Source organism: Anopheles arabiensis, chromosome 2 (assembly GCF_016920715.1).
Source record: "Anopheles arabiensis isolate DONGOLA chromosome 2, AaraD3, whole genome shotgun sequence".
In the NCBI taxonomy this organism is placed as follows: domain Eukaryota; kingdom Metazoa; phylum Arthropoda; class Insecta; order Diptera; family Culicidae; genus Anopheles; species Anopheles arabiensis.
In genome coordinates, this window is record NC_053517.1 from 41587959 (window position 1) to 41604661 (window position 16703).

The 16703-nt window shown below is 45.8% G+C and overlaps 1 protein-coding gene across 2 annotated transcripts; it reads right to left on the minus strand.

Moving 5' to 3' along the window:
- Positions 1 to 3639: 3639 nt before the first annotated feature.
- On the minus strand, positions 3640 to 15756 carry LOC120895542 (laccase 1-like). Of its 2 annotated transcripts, none has more exons than XM_040299027.1 (6): positions 15188 to 15756; positions 11933 to 12206; positions 6813 to 7028; positions 6570 to 6742; positions 4210 to 6484; positions 3640 to 4133 (listed from the first exon to the last, which is right to left on the minus strand). In XM_040299027.1, the coding sequence occupies exons 2-6, from the start codon at positions 12060 to 12062 to the stop codon at positions 3898 to 3900; spliced, it is 3030 nt and encodes a 1009-aa protein (XP_040154961.1). In that variant the 5' UTR covers positions 12063 to 12206; positions 15188 to 15756; the 3' UTR covers positions 3640 to 3897. The 2 variants fall into 2 exon arrangements, with proteins under 2 accessions (XP_040154961.1, XP_040154962.1); XM_040299028.1 differs by lacking the exon at positions 15188 to 15756 and adding an exon at positions 13170 to 13406.
- Positions 15757 to 16703: the final 947 nt, after the last annotated feature.

Genomic DNA, 16703 nt, shown 5'->3' on the forward strand with positions numbered 1-16703 from the left:
TTACTTTAAATTCATAATCACGTCGGGACCAAATCTACTGTTTGATTTGGCAAATATAATGGACCTTCGTTAACGATATTTATTTGAAGAAAATCAAAGCTAAACAAACCTGCTCCAACGAGCGATTAGTATATTAAAAACAAGGATAAGAGTTTTAGGTAAAGGAAAATCTCCGTAAAATATGTGCCAAACAGTGTTGATGCAGTGTCTGTTTCTGCATGATGAATGTGTTGGGCAGTCTATGATACAGTTATATTTGAAAATAAAGCACTTACAACAGTTAACTAGTTACAAAATATTGCGAAAATTTAATTTTTATCCACAGGATTAGGTGATATAATATTAAGACCAAAATAAATTAAATAATGTCCGTCTTTACCATTCGGTGTCCCCACCAGGCCCTTAAACACATTCACAGCACCTTAAGCCTATATCCGTTTGCTTTCTCCACTTCACTTCACACCGAAAACTGCATACGCTCACTTGATAGAAACATGACAAATCGTCACTGAAGTGCAAAGCAAACGAAAAAAAAAAACCCCACACCAGTGAGAAGGACTCGAGGGTGCCAGCAAAGCGCGCTGCACTGCACCAAAATCATTCCATCCTTCCAAACCAATCGTCATCGGCACGTGAGAAACACGCGGCCAAACTGACAGAAAACCCGTGGCACCGGTGGAAAATTGTTGTATTTATACGCTCGAGGCGATAAAATCCAGCGTGTACCGTCCTACCGAAGGGTGCTGCTGCTTGCTCTCCCTACTCTATCTGTTCAGACAAAGCACCGGAAGGGAGTTGGATGGTAGCGAAACAAGGCGAAAGTACCTGCAGACTGGACCTTCGACGACGGTTTAACCGCGCACCGTGTGTAGTGTGTGTTGTGTGAAATCAATTTCCGGAACAGCCCCTACAGAGCGGGACGAACGGGCGCCCACCCATCGCTCGTCCTACCAGCTTCAATTGGATTAGGATTTATTTTTATTTGCATTTAATATTATATTTATAATGTTTTTCCCCTTTACCGCGCACAAACATACACACACACCACAATATGTTTTCGTGGTTTTAATTGTTGGGTGCAGTGCTTTCCCTCTCAATGCACGGGGCCGTGACACACTTATCCACTGATAATGATGTTCGCGCCGTCATCTGATTGAGGGGAAGTCCATCGCACCGAAAGGGGGAGGTAGAAGGGAGGGTATGCTCTTTGTGGGAATAAGGTTGGCCGCAGTGGATTAGCTTTGCCGGTGGTGAAATGTTCTAAAGCCGATGTACCGCGTGCGACGCTTGAAATAAGCCGTATTTCTATCACTGCAGTTCTATTCGAATGTAAATTAGTGCGGACGGAGTAACAAACGGAAATTCGGGTTGGATTGAGGCGGTTATAGAGTGAAGCCTGAAGCGACCAACCGGGACCGGAAATGTGCGTGGGAAAAGAAAATAGATGCGGAATGACTTTTTGCTGTGATTCTTTGAAGTATAAAAAGGTGGTGGGTGGAGCTTTATTTATTTTAAATTAAATCGGAAATGCATACACATTCGTTGTGACTGTTTGATATCACACATTCAAAACTTGCCTCAAACTCTCCAGTGGATCAATGTAGATTTTTAAATTTAATGCTTACTAATAGGGCAAGAACTCACCGCAATTTTTTTTCTTTATAGACAAGACAGACAAGACACATACCATCTCTTTATTGACTTCAAAGCCGCAAATGATAGCATAGCCAGGGTAAAACTGCACGACGCTATGAGCTCTTTTGCGATCCCGGCGAAATTGATAAGGCTAGTTAGAATGACTATGACCAACGTCACTTGCCAGGTGTGGGTGGATGGAAAATTCTCTGAGCCTTTTGCTACCACCACAGTCCTGTGCCAGGGGGATGGACTTGCCTGTCTCCTATTTAACCTGGCGCTAGAGAGGGCCATCCGCGTCTCGAGGGTGGAGACTTCGGGAACCATCTTCTATAAGTCAACCCAGATCCTGACATACGCTGATGATATAGAGATATCATTGGTCTGCGGCTCTCCTATGTAGCAGAAGCCTACCAAGGGATCGAGCAGGCGGCAGATAACCTCGGATTGCAGATAAACGAGACAAATACCAAACTGATGGTGGCGACATCAGCGGCCCTACCTATAAATAATCAAAATCTACTTAGACGTGACGTACAGATAGGTGAACACACTTTTGAAGTCGTCCCAGAATTCACCTACCTTGAGTCAAAGGTCAGTAACGATAATAGGATGATAGCTGAGCTGTGCGCAAGGATCAAATCAAATCAATTCGAAGCTGGGACTAAATAATACTTATATACACTGTCCAAATCTGAGAAAACTCTCTTAGCCGCGTTCGAGAGGAAGATCCCTCCTGATCACTCCTGATGCAAGCCAAGACCGCAAACCGGTTGTAGCGCCATATAAGTAAGTAAGTAAAACAACAGACGCTAAGTATAAACATAATCCTCTTCTTTGGTCCTAGCATGATAACCGTTTCAACTTGAATTATGACTAATATTCGTGGAAACAATATTACTTTTCTACTCTTTTGCTAGACAAAAAGCCAAATTCCCAAATATCTCCCCCAACAACATGTCTATCATATTTACCGTTTTTTAATTTTCGGTAGGTGACCGCTAACTGAATGTGTTTTAACTGGAGTGCTTTTTAACTGGAGGTTCGCTAACTGGAGTGATTCTCAGTTAAAAAACACTTAAACATGAAACATCCGGAATCTCATGAAGAGAATTGAACATTTATTTCAAAATATTTTTGGATTGTGAAGATTTATTAACAAAACCTATGGACACATTCCATTCTGCCTACAGCAAAGTTTATATTAGCAGCTAAAAATTCTTTCCCAATACAACAAAGAAACAGTCAAAAATGTTTCCAAACGATGCTGAAATAAATCGTTAGAAATAATACTCGTTTTGTTCTCGCAGTTTCTTGACGCATCGAGGACACAACGACGTGTAGAGCAAGGTTATTTTTTGCCTTTTGTGCTGCATGTGTCCAAAACATCCCCAGCAACAACCTTTGCGCCATTACCCGCATTCATTCGCCAAGGCACCTGCTCGGCACCGGAGGGGGGAAACGAGAAGTACCGGGCGGTTATGGTTCCCCGCTCTAGGACACTGCAAAAAAGAAACCATAGCCCTCCTGCTACCAGGGCGCATGCGGGCAATTTTGCACCGGCAAAGGGTGCTGAATGTCTGGTCGGTATCGATTTACCCATCAGTTGCAGCATCACCCACTATCACTAGCGCCCGAAAGGAACCGTACTAGACTGGGGTGGTCGTGCGGTAGCAGTCACCCTCCAAGAGCAATCGGTTTTGCCGCTTGTTGTGCTGTACTCTGTTGCACGTTTCACGATCGCTGCACAGCGTGAAACGGTTATGTTTTCTTTTGTTATGTTCAAACGATAATAACGCCAAAGTTGTTTGGGCGATTAAGGAAGGCAAAATTCTTCCCTGTTTTTGGGTTTGGTAGCGCCATCGAAAGGGAAGTTCGAACCCTTAGCACCCCAGACGCACGGTACGCACAAACGAATGGGCGTGTCAAAAGCAGATGAATCGTCCACCTTCATTTCCAACGGTGGTCGGATGCAAAAAAAAAACGGGGAAATAGACAAACAGCTAGAGTGTTTCTTAAGACTTTATTCAGTTTCACTTGTTTAAGAGCACTTTGCACGGTTTGTACCGATAGCGGTGTAGAAGAATCAGGCGAGCTTCAGTATGCTGCTTATGGGGTAGGAAAATAGGAGTCATAACTTAAGCCCAGCCGGCGCAGGCAGACCACGCGAATGGGCTGGTAATACTATGGTCGAACAAAACACTTGGCTCCGTTCGGAAAGCGTCTAATATCACAAATTGTTTGTTCACGTTCCCGTTTCACTTAAAGAAGTCGTTGCAACGACACCACCAATAACACAACTAGCAGCAGTGAAGAAGTCAAACTGTGGCCATGTCCTGCACCTCCGCTGCCCAGCTGGCCGAGTTTCGGTTTGAAATCGTAACACGTGGGAAAGTTGGCCGGCGCAGGTAACATCTCCGAGCTGTCACCAACCTTCAGCACCAGCGACATGCCAATCTCGGCGTGGAACTCGATGTGGCAGTGGAACAACCAGTAGCCTGCAGTATACCGGAGAAGGAAAGATCAGATTAGGAACACTTTCCCCTCACGTCGTTTCATCCCATCTCAACTTACCTGGATTGTTGGCGATGAAGCGAATGATTGTGTAGCCCCCGTCCGGAATGGTGACCGTATCCTTGATCGGCGCCCGCTTGAGCCTTCGGGGCAGCCGACCCTCCTCGTCCATACGGCGTATGTCCTCGATGGTGGTGTTGCGGCTTACCCGATCCATCCCGACGACACGGAACGCGTGCCCGTGCAGATGGAACGGATGGTTCGCATCGAACGTGAAGCCCTCGTCGATCATCACCATCTCGACCGTGGCATGCAGCGGTATCTGCAGCACGTGGCTGCACTCGCAGAACTCCTGCCGACAGTTACGATCGCGCACGCTCGTTTCATTACAGAACTGGCTCTCGTCCAGCACGTCCTTGCCGGGCAGGAACGGTACCGGTGGCATGCGCATCGAGATGTGGTTCAGCTGCGGCGTGTACAGCCGGTTCGTGTTGTTCACCACCTGCTGGAAGCCGTACAGCGACGGTACGTGAAAGTGAGGATTGTCCTTGCCGTAGAAGTCGTAGTACACGTAGAACTTGTAGTCCGTCTCGTTGCGCAGCAGCAGCAAATCTTCCTGATCGAGGGCACTGGTTTCGGCGATGGTGATGACGTTCTCCGCTCCGGGTCCACGGTTCAGCGAGTTTAGCTGGACGCCTGGTGCTTCATAATCGTACGGTGGCCACGATTCGTACTCGGTGTCGGTCGGTGCGCCCCGGTACCGCAACACGGCAAACTGGTACGCCGAAGTGAACCGCTCGTCACAGTCCATCAGACCGCGGAACCGCATCAGATAGTTGCCGACCGGTTGGTTCGCCTTCACGATAAAGTCGAACCGCTCGCCGGCGTAGCTCACGAACGAGCCCAAATCCTCCAGCGGCTGAATGCCGAACCCGTCCGATGCGATCACCGTGAGGTTGTGGTTCTCGATCGACAGCTCCACCGGGCAGTTGAGAAACTCGGCATTGATCAGCCGGAACCGGTACCGTCGGCCCTTGTCCACGTGGAACACTTTCAGCGGGATGTGTTTCGATTCCGGTACGACGATGGCATTAAAGTTGACGGTACGCGACTGGCGCTTGGTACGGTGGCGCACCTCCTCCGCGCGAAGCACTGTTTTCAGGTTAGTGTTGCTACTTGCCTGCAGCAACTCTGCATCGTCCGGCGTGGTAGCGTCCGTAATTGGAACCGTAGTCGTTGGGAGCTCCTCCATCAGCGTGGTACTTTCCGGTTCGATTGCCATAATCGTTTCCGGCTCCAGCGCCGGCTCCTCCGTACTGGTGGTCGTCGTAGTAAGTGGAGTTGTCTTTGCAAACCGCTGGAAGTATTTGCCGCGTCCGTTAATCAGCAAATTCGGCGGTTTATTATCACCTGTCGAGTGATGGTGCGAGGCAAAGAGCGAGACGCCCTGCTCGTGGCCCCAATCCTGCACCGTAATCACGTGCTCTGACAGATCGTGATCGTACAGCAGCTCCTGTATGTCATTGTCCTTGCGAATGATCAGTGCGCCGAACGCACCGTCACCGCGTTGCATGCCCGTGTGCGAGTGCCAAAAGTGCGTCCCCGGATTATCCGCCCGGAACGTGTACCGGAAGGTCGTTCCCGGACTGATCGGACACTGCGACACGTGCGGCACACCGTCCATGTACGGAGTGCGCCGTTGATGCAAACCGTGCCAGTGGATGGTGGTGCTTTCGCCCATCAGATGGTTTTCCACGTCCACCACGATGATGTCGTTCTCGCACACCTCGATCGCCGGACCCGGCATCATGCGGTTAATGACGGCTACGTTCCTGCGCACACCGTCCCCGGTGATGCAGTGCGGTCGTTCGCAGTCGGTCGCATTGTACGGGCAGTTGTAGCACGCCTTACTCAGCGTACGATACCATTCGAGCCGGAAACGGTAGTAGCAAGTTTCCGGCTTGCGGCCCAGCGTGCATGCCCGCTTGCAGGGATGGTTGTCGTAGCTTAGCTCTTCGTAAAAATCGACTCCTTCTTCCGGCTCAATCGGGGAAGCGGTCGTCAAACCCGGTGCCATCTGCGCCTCGGTGTAATTGCACACCCGGCAGCAATCACGCTCAACGATGTGCTGGTCGGGGCAATTTACCACCGCTGGACATTGCTTGCGGCTCGAGCTGATCGATAGGAAACCATTCTCCTTGACGCAACGGTAGACTAGACACCCGTCAGGACTTGCCCACGACTGTCCCTCGCGGTAGAACTGATCGTTAAACTTGCACTGCGACTGGACGCACTGAGGACAGCAGTGTTGTTCAGAGAGCTGTGCTTCAAAACCCTGCAAATAAACGATATCCGAAGAAAGGGAAAGGTCTTAGTGTCCGAGGGCTCTCAGTGAAAAGCTCAAATGTGTTGCAAAATACCTCAGGACAGGTGGTGTTACACTGTATCCCGATAGAGTTGATGAACGTTTCGTTTGCATCGTTCCGCAAACACTCATAGTTCATGCACGTGGTTTCGTTCACCATGTTAAACCACTTCTCGCCTACCGATCGCGTAGTCACCTCTCCGTTGGCGTACACTTCACAAAAGTTATCTGAAATGAAGAGTTTAGCAAATTGTTAACAGTTAGCTTTGGAATTGACTGATGAAAAGCTGCTACCAACCACAACGCTGCAGTGTACAGCACGTGCCAGCAATGTTCTTAGGGCGAATGGTACGCTCAGCATCGCAAAACTCGATCAGCGGTGGACAGGCGCTAGTGTCGCAGTACAATCGAAGGATCTCACAGCACGGATCTAGTTCGCGACGGATCCGCTGTCCCGGTTCGAGAGACACCTCCGAGATGTTTGACAATGGTTGGCATTTGCTCGTGTCGCAATCTGTAAAGAAAGGAATGAAAGGAAATTGGTTGGTAATACGACTTATAATTTACAACATAATTATTGAACTATTCTCTAGCATGCGTATGACAATTCACTCCTAAGTCTAATAAAAATCATTCACTCAACAAACCTTCCCACTCTAGGAGACTTTTATTTACTGTCAATCAATTATTACAAACTTCAAATTCCAAGAGATTTTCAACTTCACATACTTATCTGCATTTTGTTCATCGTCCCATAACTCCATTGTAGTGCTTTCATTATTTTCTCTCTTAAGGTATCTTATAACAAATTTAAATATCTCAAATTATCTAAATTAATTTAGTAGTTTGTACTTGGAGGTATCAACACGAATTTTAAATTGATGAACATCAACTTGAAGGTCTAATGAGCGTCCTTCCGGATTGTACCTCTTAAGTAAGAATTAACTAGATTTTTTTCTATTCTAATAGGCCGGGCAGGATATATTACTAACCAGACTGGAACGAAGTATAATAACAGCAACGTCAAATAACACTAAACATAATTAAACACTGATGATTTTCAAAAAATTCTCCATGATGACTACATGACTTTGCAAAAAAGCCTTCATCAAATCTTTTTTTTTAGCAAGTTAATATGCACATTGCGTTTCATTTGAAGAATTGTTTAATAATCCATAAAATCTGTATCTCTAACTCTTGTCTCCAAAGCTAAATTGAAATAAACTTTCTTTCAGCTAAGGAATTCGTAGCCTTGCAACGCATATAACATCACATGCCAGTACCGTGGCATACTCATAAACTGCACGGCTTAATTGTTACCAACCATCAACAATTAGTAATAGGTCCTCATTACATGCACTTAGGTAGAGATGGATTGATTACAGTTGTTGCGGAAATAAAAAAAATCGACTATATGGACAGAGGATCATCTCCAATGTTTGTAGCATCTAGCATGATTCACAAAGGCAAAGTAGAAGTAGCTAGACGATGTAATTGCAATCGTAATTAATTCCGGTGTTATCTATCAGCCCACGATGGTGTTAGATAGGTCAAGACATCAAAGTTAATTTGGAGACTTGTATGTAAATTAGAATTTTACCACAAGACTCTATTACTAAAAAACAAAACGTTCTTAAAATGCTTGCTAAGTACGTGAGCATTTCATTGCAACGAATCGTAGGAAGCATTATGTTTTACAAGATAGAGTCGCTTCTTAACTAGGCATGTATGCTGCTGGAACAGCAAGTGTGAAGCCATTATCTAAGCAACGATTACGATAGCACGTTTGTTTTTTTTCTCACCTTCTCTGTTTTCGACTACCCAAACGCTGCTAAACCACACGTGCGGCACCACGGTTATCTCATTGATATTCACCTCCAGCGCCTGTAAACATCCTCCCGTAGCATGTTCCAGTGCGCGCGCATGTCAAGTGCGAAATATCGCTGATCATTGTCAAGGCATTTTGTTGTCCCACTTGCTAAGCGCGTCGGTTTGAGCGTATACAAAACGCATCTGATGCGATAGCGAATGACCCTCGCAGGGGGGGAAGATGTCGCTGATGGCACAGCCGATTCATGCCGATTACATGGCAACTTACCCCCCACGCGCACGCATCAGCTGGGTACGTTGAAGGATGTGCTTTGATATTCTGGAAAGATACCGATTGTAATGAAATCGTATCAACACGATGGACACGAATTGCCCCCCCGAAAAACCTTCGCATAATGTAACGTGACCATTGTGCAATTGCGTTGATGGAATGGAATGTTCCCAAACAGAATGGTTGGTTCACTTCTTCCGGATAGTGTCGTTGAAATAGCTTTAAAGCTCTTCCTGTGGACTTGGTGAACAAACTTGTTGAGACCAACGACGGCTAACTTACAGCCACAGGGTCACAGAAGTGCAACAGAAACATAACAGAATAATAGAGTTAACAAATTTGGTCGCTCTCCCACCACGAAAACGCCTCTACGGACAAGGGTGTGTGCGATGGATTATTAATACCCACCGCATAGCCCCTGTCAGGACAGGCGCGATAAACCGTGTGAATGAATTCAAATCCGTTTTAATCATATACATCGCGGCGTAAACCTCCCAACTCACGCCATCAATCAACGAGGGACGAAACAAGGAACACCAGTGGCACCTGTTTGCATCATTCCCTGTTAGCAGAAGGTGGCAACGTGCGACACTCATCGCACCATCCCATTACGGTAATTAAGCAGTCGTAATGGGTCCGGCCGTAATTATACCGTAACACTAGCGGGATTGATTACAAAGTAGCTCACGAACACGCTGGACAAGATGTTCGTGGGAGTGTGGCATAGATTAAATTAAAAAGCAGGAATGCAAAAATGAGCTTCTTCCTAAAAATAGATTATTTTATGACAATTCTTAAAAGCAACCAACTTGTACCACACACACAATCCGTTATCGCGAGATCGAGATAGATCGAACAAAAAATGACCATTTATAATTCCATTCAGCCAGGCATTAAGTTCCACTCTCAAATCAATTATCTTCTATCTTTTTTCGCAAGATAGCTCCTTTAATGCATACACGATTGATGAGGTTTGATAACAGGGCAAAGGCTTATGTGCACTAGAATTGACACAGGCACGTATAATCACTCACTCGCCGTGCATCGTTCCGATGGGGTTGGAGCGTTCCAAGCTCGTAACCAAGAAACAAAGCAAACCCTCGAAGCAAGGGCGATAGCAGCACCATTTACTCACTAACAGCGATCGAGTTGGCAAACGATCTACCGCATATGTTACATAAGTTCACACGATCAAGTCCTCCACTTTGCCGCTTCTATCGCAACCAGCCGATCGAGAGGTTGCGTGTGAATGTGGATCCAAACAGCTGGGCCGACCGTTCGCACCTGCACGCGTACGTCCGATTCGAGCGGTACGTGAGCGGTCTCAAGACGAAGCCAAGCACCAGTAGGCCCCTTAACCTTGACCGTGGGTCGTCACCGGAGACGCGACCGGAGATGCCATCCAACTGGCAGAGGCTGCGTTCTGAGCAGAACCTGTGGCCTTCCAATTATCTGATGGTTGAATTGTGCCGCTAATGAGCCCTTCCTTTCGAGCACTATTATGCGCGGGAATTCATTCATCAATCATAAAACTGATTTTACGACTGCTCAGCGCACGAGATGGAGCGGGAGCCTGCTGGCAAAACAAACAAAAAACACACAATAACAAATCACCTTCCCAGTAGGATTAAACCATTCCGCCAAACTCGCACGCGGCTAGATCCGGCAGGCAGCGGGTCCGTGTCCGAATCGAATAAAGCCAGGCTGCGACGGTGACTATTCGCGTTCGCTCGAGGAAATCTAGCGTTCGTGGTATTTAATTATCCGTCGCATACATTAACGCGAAACACACACACAAACACACATCCAGCTCCGGTATCACCGGAGCAGTTCTAAAAAGCGAAACTAGTTTGGTATGCGGTTCCGGTAGATTGTTTCAAGCGCGGCGAAGGTATATCATTTGCGAAATTAAAAACCCTCTGCCACAATGTAGCCGTCCGGCGCGCTACAAGCTTCACCACCCATCAGAACCTCATACGCCCGAAAGTGAAAGGACATCGGTGTGCCGCTGGATGGAGAATCGGCAATAAAATCAACCAGAAGGATGTCCGTGCGTGCATACGGAAAGCGTAAGAACTCTGTCGTTGCCAAACGCACCTCGAGTTCGTGTCGTGTGAGCATTAGCTTCGCTGGTTAAAGTATCTACCAGGCGAAACCAAACTGTGTGTTCGATGCCCAGCCTGCAATTGAGTTCGTATCGATCGTAGTTCGCAACTTCTATGCCCAAATTAATTACTCCTCCTCTACCCCTTTCATTCATTATTCTCCCACCCTTCCACACATGTCGGTGCCTTCCACGAACGCTTCCCGATCGCAGTCAACCGTCACCCTACATACGCAGTCCGGCAATCCGGCAGCGTGAATCATAAAGAAGGGTTTCACACACTGCCTCACGCGATCAACGGTCTGTGACGGAGCGGTCCATGTCACGCGTCGGAATGTCCAGAACGTGGAGATCGCTACCGTTCAACATGCGCGCTTGTACACGCGGCAACTGCACTGAAACTGAGACCCCGTTCTATGCGTCTTGTGGATGACGTAAAGTGCCGTTTTGAGCCAGGTGCGTTAGCTAGAAATGGCAACCAGGCGACCAACCTGGAATCTGTTGTCCCAAAGCCGCTACCATCGTCCAGATGTAACTGGTTTTGTGGCAGATGTTGAGAAACGTCAAACCAACGTACAGCTAAACATTGAAACTTTGCCGTTTACTAATGGGTGACCTGAAAATCGTTTAAGGTTTGTCTAATTATCTCCGACACGCTAACACGCCGCGGGCAGGGGGAAGTATAAGATAATGTCGATTATTCATCCACTCTAATAGATTACAAATCAGTCGTCGGTGATGACTTGCATACCGTCGCATCTGTTCGTGGGATTCCCTTTTTGTGGGGATTAAAATCCCTCTCGCCAAAAAATCACAGAAAGATACCAAAATCACACTGTTTTTTTCGATTATTCCGATCGTGCTGTTATTTTTTTTGTTATGGCACACCTCTGCCACAATCTTCCAGACAAACAAGAAACCAGTTTCCATTGCAGCGGTACCACATGAAAGATGATCTTCCGGGATGGGTTTGGTACGTCCAAAAGCAGCTGGTAAATCCCGCTCCACCGCAAAAGAACGCTTCCAAAAGAGGCTCCGCTATGACGCGATCATTTGTTTACCATGAATGTGCATTGAAGGCAGGTGAAATCCAAGTTGGGACATTTACAGTCTTACGACTGCACAAACCACTCTTCATACGTACAAGAAGTGCAGGAAGGACCTGATACAGCATCTCGTATAATAGCTCGAGCCCCGGCAACAGCGAACTTACCCGTGATGACGCTTTGCGAGTGACCGGTTGGAACCATCAGCGACAGGATAGGCAAGATGGTGGCAGTTACTAAGGCCAAGGCTGGCAGCCGATACCGACCGGCTGTCAACGTGCTATTTCGAACAGCCATAGTTCCGTTAGCGGGCAGATGCTGTTATCTTTACGGGGTAGTTGACTCCTCTTTGACGTGTTATCCACTGCTTTACAAACGAGGATGCATCATCTGCATGCGCTTCTGTCTTTAAAACCAAATTTCAGTGAGGTCCACACCGCCCTGCGAAAGAAGAGAAGTAGCAATAAAATACAAACAGTTAAACTTATGCAAAAACAACACATAACAAAACAAACAAAACATGCAACATCGATTAGCGAGTGTAATGATGAAACACGGTGCAAAACTTTCATCTTACACCGTCGTGCAGCTTCACGTGCGAAATGGCTACCAGCTGCAAGGCGTGATATCTGCTAATCAGATGAAGAAATCAATGTTCCCCGTATTTGCATAAACTCGCGTACCACGCAATGCGCTAAAAAAAAAACAACTAAACACCATCAATAATGACGATCACACGGGTATTATCACGATCGAGTGGCCAGCAGGGTTTGCAGCGTAGAGAACAGTTTTACTTTCGCCCCGGGTTAGCGAAGGTGAACAATCATAACGGAATCTCATGTTCACCGCGCCCTCGATGCTGCGGAACGATTCTGCTTACTCATTTGCCTCTTTGCCCGGTTGGGATGAGATCCGCAGGCACGTGAGCATAGCTGATAGCGAGTGAGGGTTATTGTTTGCCGTAGCCATGCAGCATGGGGCACACAATCTGTGATAAGCGAAGATCGTAGTGACAGACAACAAGACTCGGAGGAAGCAAGATAAAACTAGCAGACGACAGACGTCACTTTCTAGTAGCATCATAAACATAACGATGGTAGGGTAAGCTTTGCGGCACCAACATTTAGCATCTCGATTGCTGTGAGATAAGAAGGCCCGATAAGTTTGCTTGTTTTGTCTATGAACAATCGAGAAGTTGTGAAATCATAGAATAAGTTGTTAAAAATGAGTTCTCTTCTAACATTGTTGAACGTCTACATAGTTCGTTTCTTCTCAGTTTCTACCAGTCTCTACCTAACCCATCAAGCATGTGATCTATCATCCATCTTTCTATCGCAAATCTATTTTACACCGTTTGGTGTCAGCATCCACATTAAGCCGGTATGCTGTTTGACACACAATTACCTGCAAGATTGCATAACGGTGAGGCACAACCGAGGTGCAGCCTTCCACACGGGTACTTGACCTAGTGGCTACGATACACTCCACCGTGGTAGGGTAAATGTAGCGACCGATAGGGCCAAAGCGTGAAGCGTGAGGTTGAGATGCTTTGAAGATTGGAATGGAACCAAATGTTTCATCCGTTCGAAACAGCAACACCACTGATCACTGAAGGTAGCTTCTGGTTGCTGGCAGCTTATCAGCTTAATATCACACTACTGAAAGGAAAAACCTGCTTCAATGCATTATTTTAAATAAAACGAATGCGAGCGAAGTAATTGAGTTACCACTTTACAGTGGGTATGTGTGCTTCGTTTTTTTCTCTGTTTGTTCACGGATGAACACAAACTATGAACCTTGAGGTATTTAATGATATAATTTACCATTAACCACTTTATGCCGCCGAGCAGTTATCATTGAAATTCACTCAAATGCAGCCACTATACCGTGGCTGGATAGTGGTGGATGGTTGTTGTTAAGCTTCTGTACCCGTTTTGTTACACAAAAGCATAGTTTCGGTACTGTGTGCTGCGCAACAACAAACGACCTTCCCGTTCCCCCCAGAAGAAGAAAAAAAACCCGAAACATGCATATATAGGTCCACTATCAACCTTCACCAAAGGATGGATAGAAGACTTGGGTGATAGACTTTAGCCCTCACTCTCACTTTCGGCGGCAACAACCAAAATGGATCACTGTTTCGAAAACAGCTCTGGCTAGTTCTCCCCACATTTTAATGTGCTTCTTTTATTGATTTGGAACCGATTTGATGGTCGGCTGGAGCTGAGGCTGCAGAAAGGCGTCAGTTGAAAGCAGGCGCATAATGAAGAAAACATTATTCTTTGTGTCTCGAAATCTAGTTTGATCTGGACAGTGTTTTTTTAGGTTTGAGGTATTATTGTTTTTCGCCGATCGATAGATCATTTAAAATTGACATTGATTTTTGAATTCATTTTTAGACGATGAGGAGAGACCAATAAATGTTCACCATTCGGCGTAAAGTCCTAATAATTTTACCTAAACAACATCATAGTATAACATCGACATTCTTCTTCTTCTTATTATTCTTCTTCTTCTTCTTCTTTTGCATAACGCAACCATTGTCGGTCAATGCTTGCCTGTGCCACTTGTGCTAATCGATATTGGTCAAAATTTGGGCCCGAACGATGCATTTCGATCGACCAACCCAAAACCAGAAATAGAAGTCAATCAACACAAGCATAAAAGTGTTCCTTACTGCCGCATTAGCCCTCCCACCGGTCACGGAAGTAACGTATCGCACAATTTTGCCGCGATTCACCAAATTTGCAACCACTTCCGTCCTGTTTGGTTGCGGAATTGCTCTATGTTTTTATTAACCGATTAAATATACGCCGTAGCGGTACCGTCGTTGTCGCTGCTTCTACTTGATATGTTTGTTCGACTGAGCTTTAGCAGCCGTTTGTTACGGTTTTGTGGTTACGGGGTAGTGGGAGTTGGCATGGTATAAGATTCAAGATTTGAGATCGATTTAGACGACGACCGTCGTTCGGGACAATCATACGGTTATCAGCAGTGGCGATGGATGATGCATATTTATGAAGAAACGCGAATAGTTTGCAAACTTCCTTGTTGGTTGTTTACGGTTGGTTGTAAACGAAAAATAGGGTGTCTCATAGGCAAATAACACAAAAGAAGTGAAAAATATACCAAAACAACATCAATTTATAACCGTTCAATTTAATTGTGCGAAATCTGGTGAACTTTTGGTTAATATTTAGAGCATTTAAACGTTTAATAGATTAGATCAGATTAAACAAATGCACCAAAAAATATTTGACACGCGCTAGATAGTAAAGTTTGTTTAAACTAATTGCACCTCATCCCATACACATTCAAAGTTATTCAAAGTGTAACAATCTTTAAACCCTTTCTCACGTTGTTAAAATACAATCCCACTCCAGAAACTACTCAATCGTCGAAGCACATTTCGTGACACTTACAGGCAAAATCACTGATCAATCGTTATCAACCGCTAGGCTGCGACGCGTGTTGGACACAGCTCCTGTACTGGCTTCCGCACGTTTTGAACAACTTTGCTGCTTGACAGCCAACCACTCTTCCCAACTAGCCACCGACAGCGGTAACTTGTCACTACTTATCAACCCACACCGAACTACCGCGTGATGCAGAACAAATAGATTTAAATTTAACGATACTACTCCACGTTATCACGAGATGGCTTTTATCTGGCAGACCGTGCACACTCCTGGCGGCATATCACTAACGCAAGATGATGTTTCACACGTCTTTCCTTTCGGCAACGTTTGCCGCATTTGTACTTTTATTTTCACAAATCAATTGATGACTGGCCCTTCAAATGGGTGTATTTGTTCACGTTCAAAACTGACAAAGGGCACATTTGAATTGGCACCAAATCACTTGCTCACTTTCCTCAATGTCGTCTCCTAGACTCGACCATTACAGGAGGACTACGACGTACCGCAGGCAACGAGAAGGCTAACGGACGCGCACGGCAGCTTTTCTGCGCTGGACGGCAGACAAACGTACGCGATCGACTGAACGTGCGATCGGTGGGCCCGAACGCTTTTAAACCGCCTTTGCCACAGCGTTGCCGCCTTGGCTCGTCTGACGTCACGAGTAACGATGCGCGGGCCAAACCGCACGCACGCTCATATCTCGGCTTTGGTCGAGCAAGCTTCGCTACTTCGGGCGGATGCAAGGAACGCGTGAAAGCTCGATTAAAAGGGGCCCGTGGCGATCTGGGTTCTTTTCGGTGGGATTCCCCACGGCATCAAAACATGCGCGTCCAGGACGATCCTTTCCCGGCTGGGGGAGCGTTTGATATTAGATTCTTCATTGGGATGGGGATTACTCATGCTTCAATTAAAGAATTGTTCTTGGTGTATGGTGAAGTAAATAGAAGGGAATTTTACAAGAATGTGGGGATTTACGGGGGAGGGGGGGTTTAAGAAGGTAATTTTGGTTTTAGAATGTTGTTTGATTTTTTTCAATTGTCGTCCAGGCCCCAGACCAGACACCTGTAGCTCGAATGAAAAGCAAATCTAAATAACTTCTCGAAAAACCAATCAAATGTGTATCACAATGTTTATCAGTTTTGAACGTTTTATACCCATTCGCACTGTAATAATTATTAATTAACACTCATAGACCCCCATTGCGTCGAATATTTGCAAATTGATATTCAGTTTTGAATTTTTCGCATGTTCTCATAGACCCAAACAAAATAATTTGAATTCATACGACAATAGTTAGTTTATAAGATCAGCGATAAGGCCAACGATGGCTAATTACTTAACAAATACAAATAAACAAATAAACAATCATTAACACACGATATTATTGAGATCTAAAACTTTTACTGCCATTTTATTATCTTTTCCATATTTTATTGTTAATCAGTATGTTTCATTACCGATTGTTTCCTCAATTCTCTTCTTTTATTTAGATTTGATTATCTTTTTCCATTTCTGATTG

Excerpts from the sequence above, each read along its gene's own strand:
- LOC120895542 (XM_040299027.1), bottom strand. The coding sequence starts at position 12,062 with ATGGCTGTTCGAAATAGCACGTTGACAGCCGGTCGGTATCGGCTGCCA. Across the intron at positions 6,743-6,812 it reads CTGTACACTGCAGCGTTGTG|ATAACTTTTGTGAAGTGTAC; the intron begins GTTGGTAGCAGC and ends TCTTCATTTCAG. Across the intron at positions 6,485-6,569 it reads GTAACACCACCTGTCCTGAG|GGTTTTGAAGCACAGCTCTC; the intron begins GTATTTTGCAAC and ends GTTTATTTGCAG.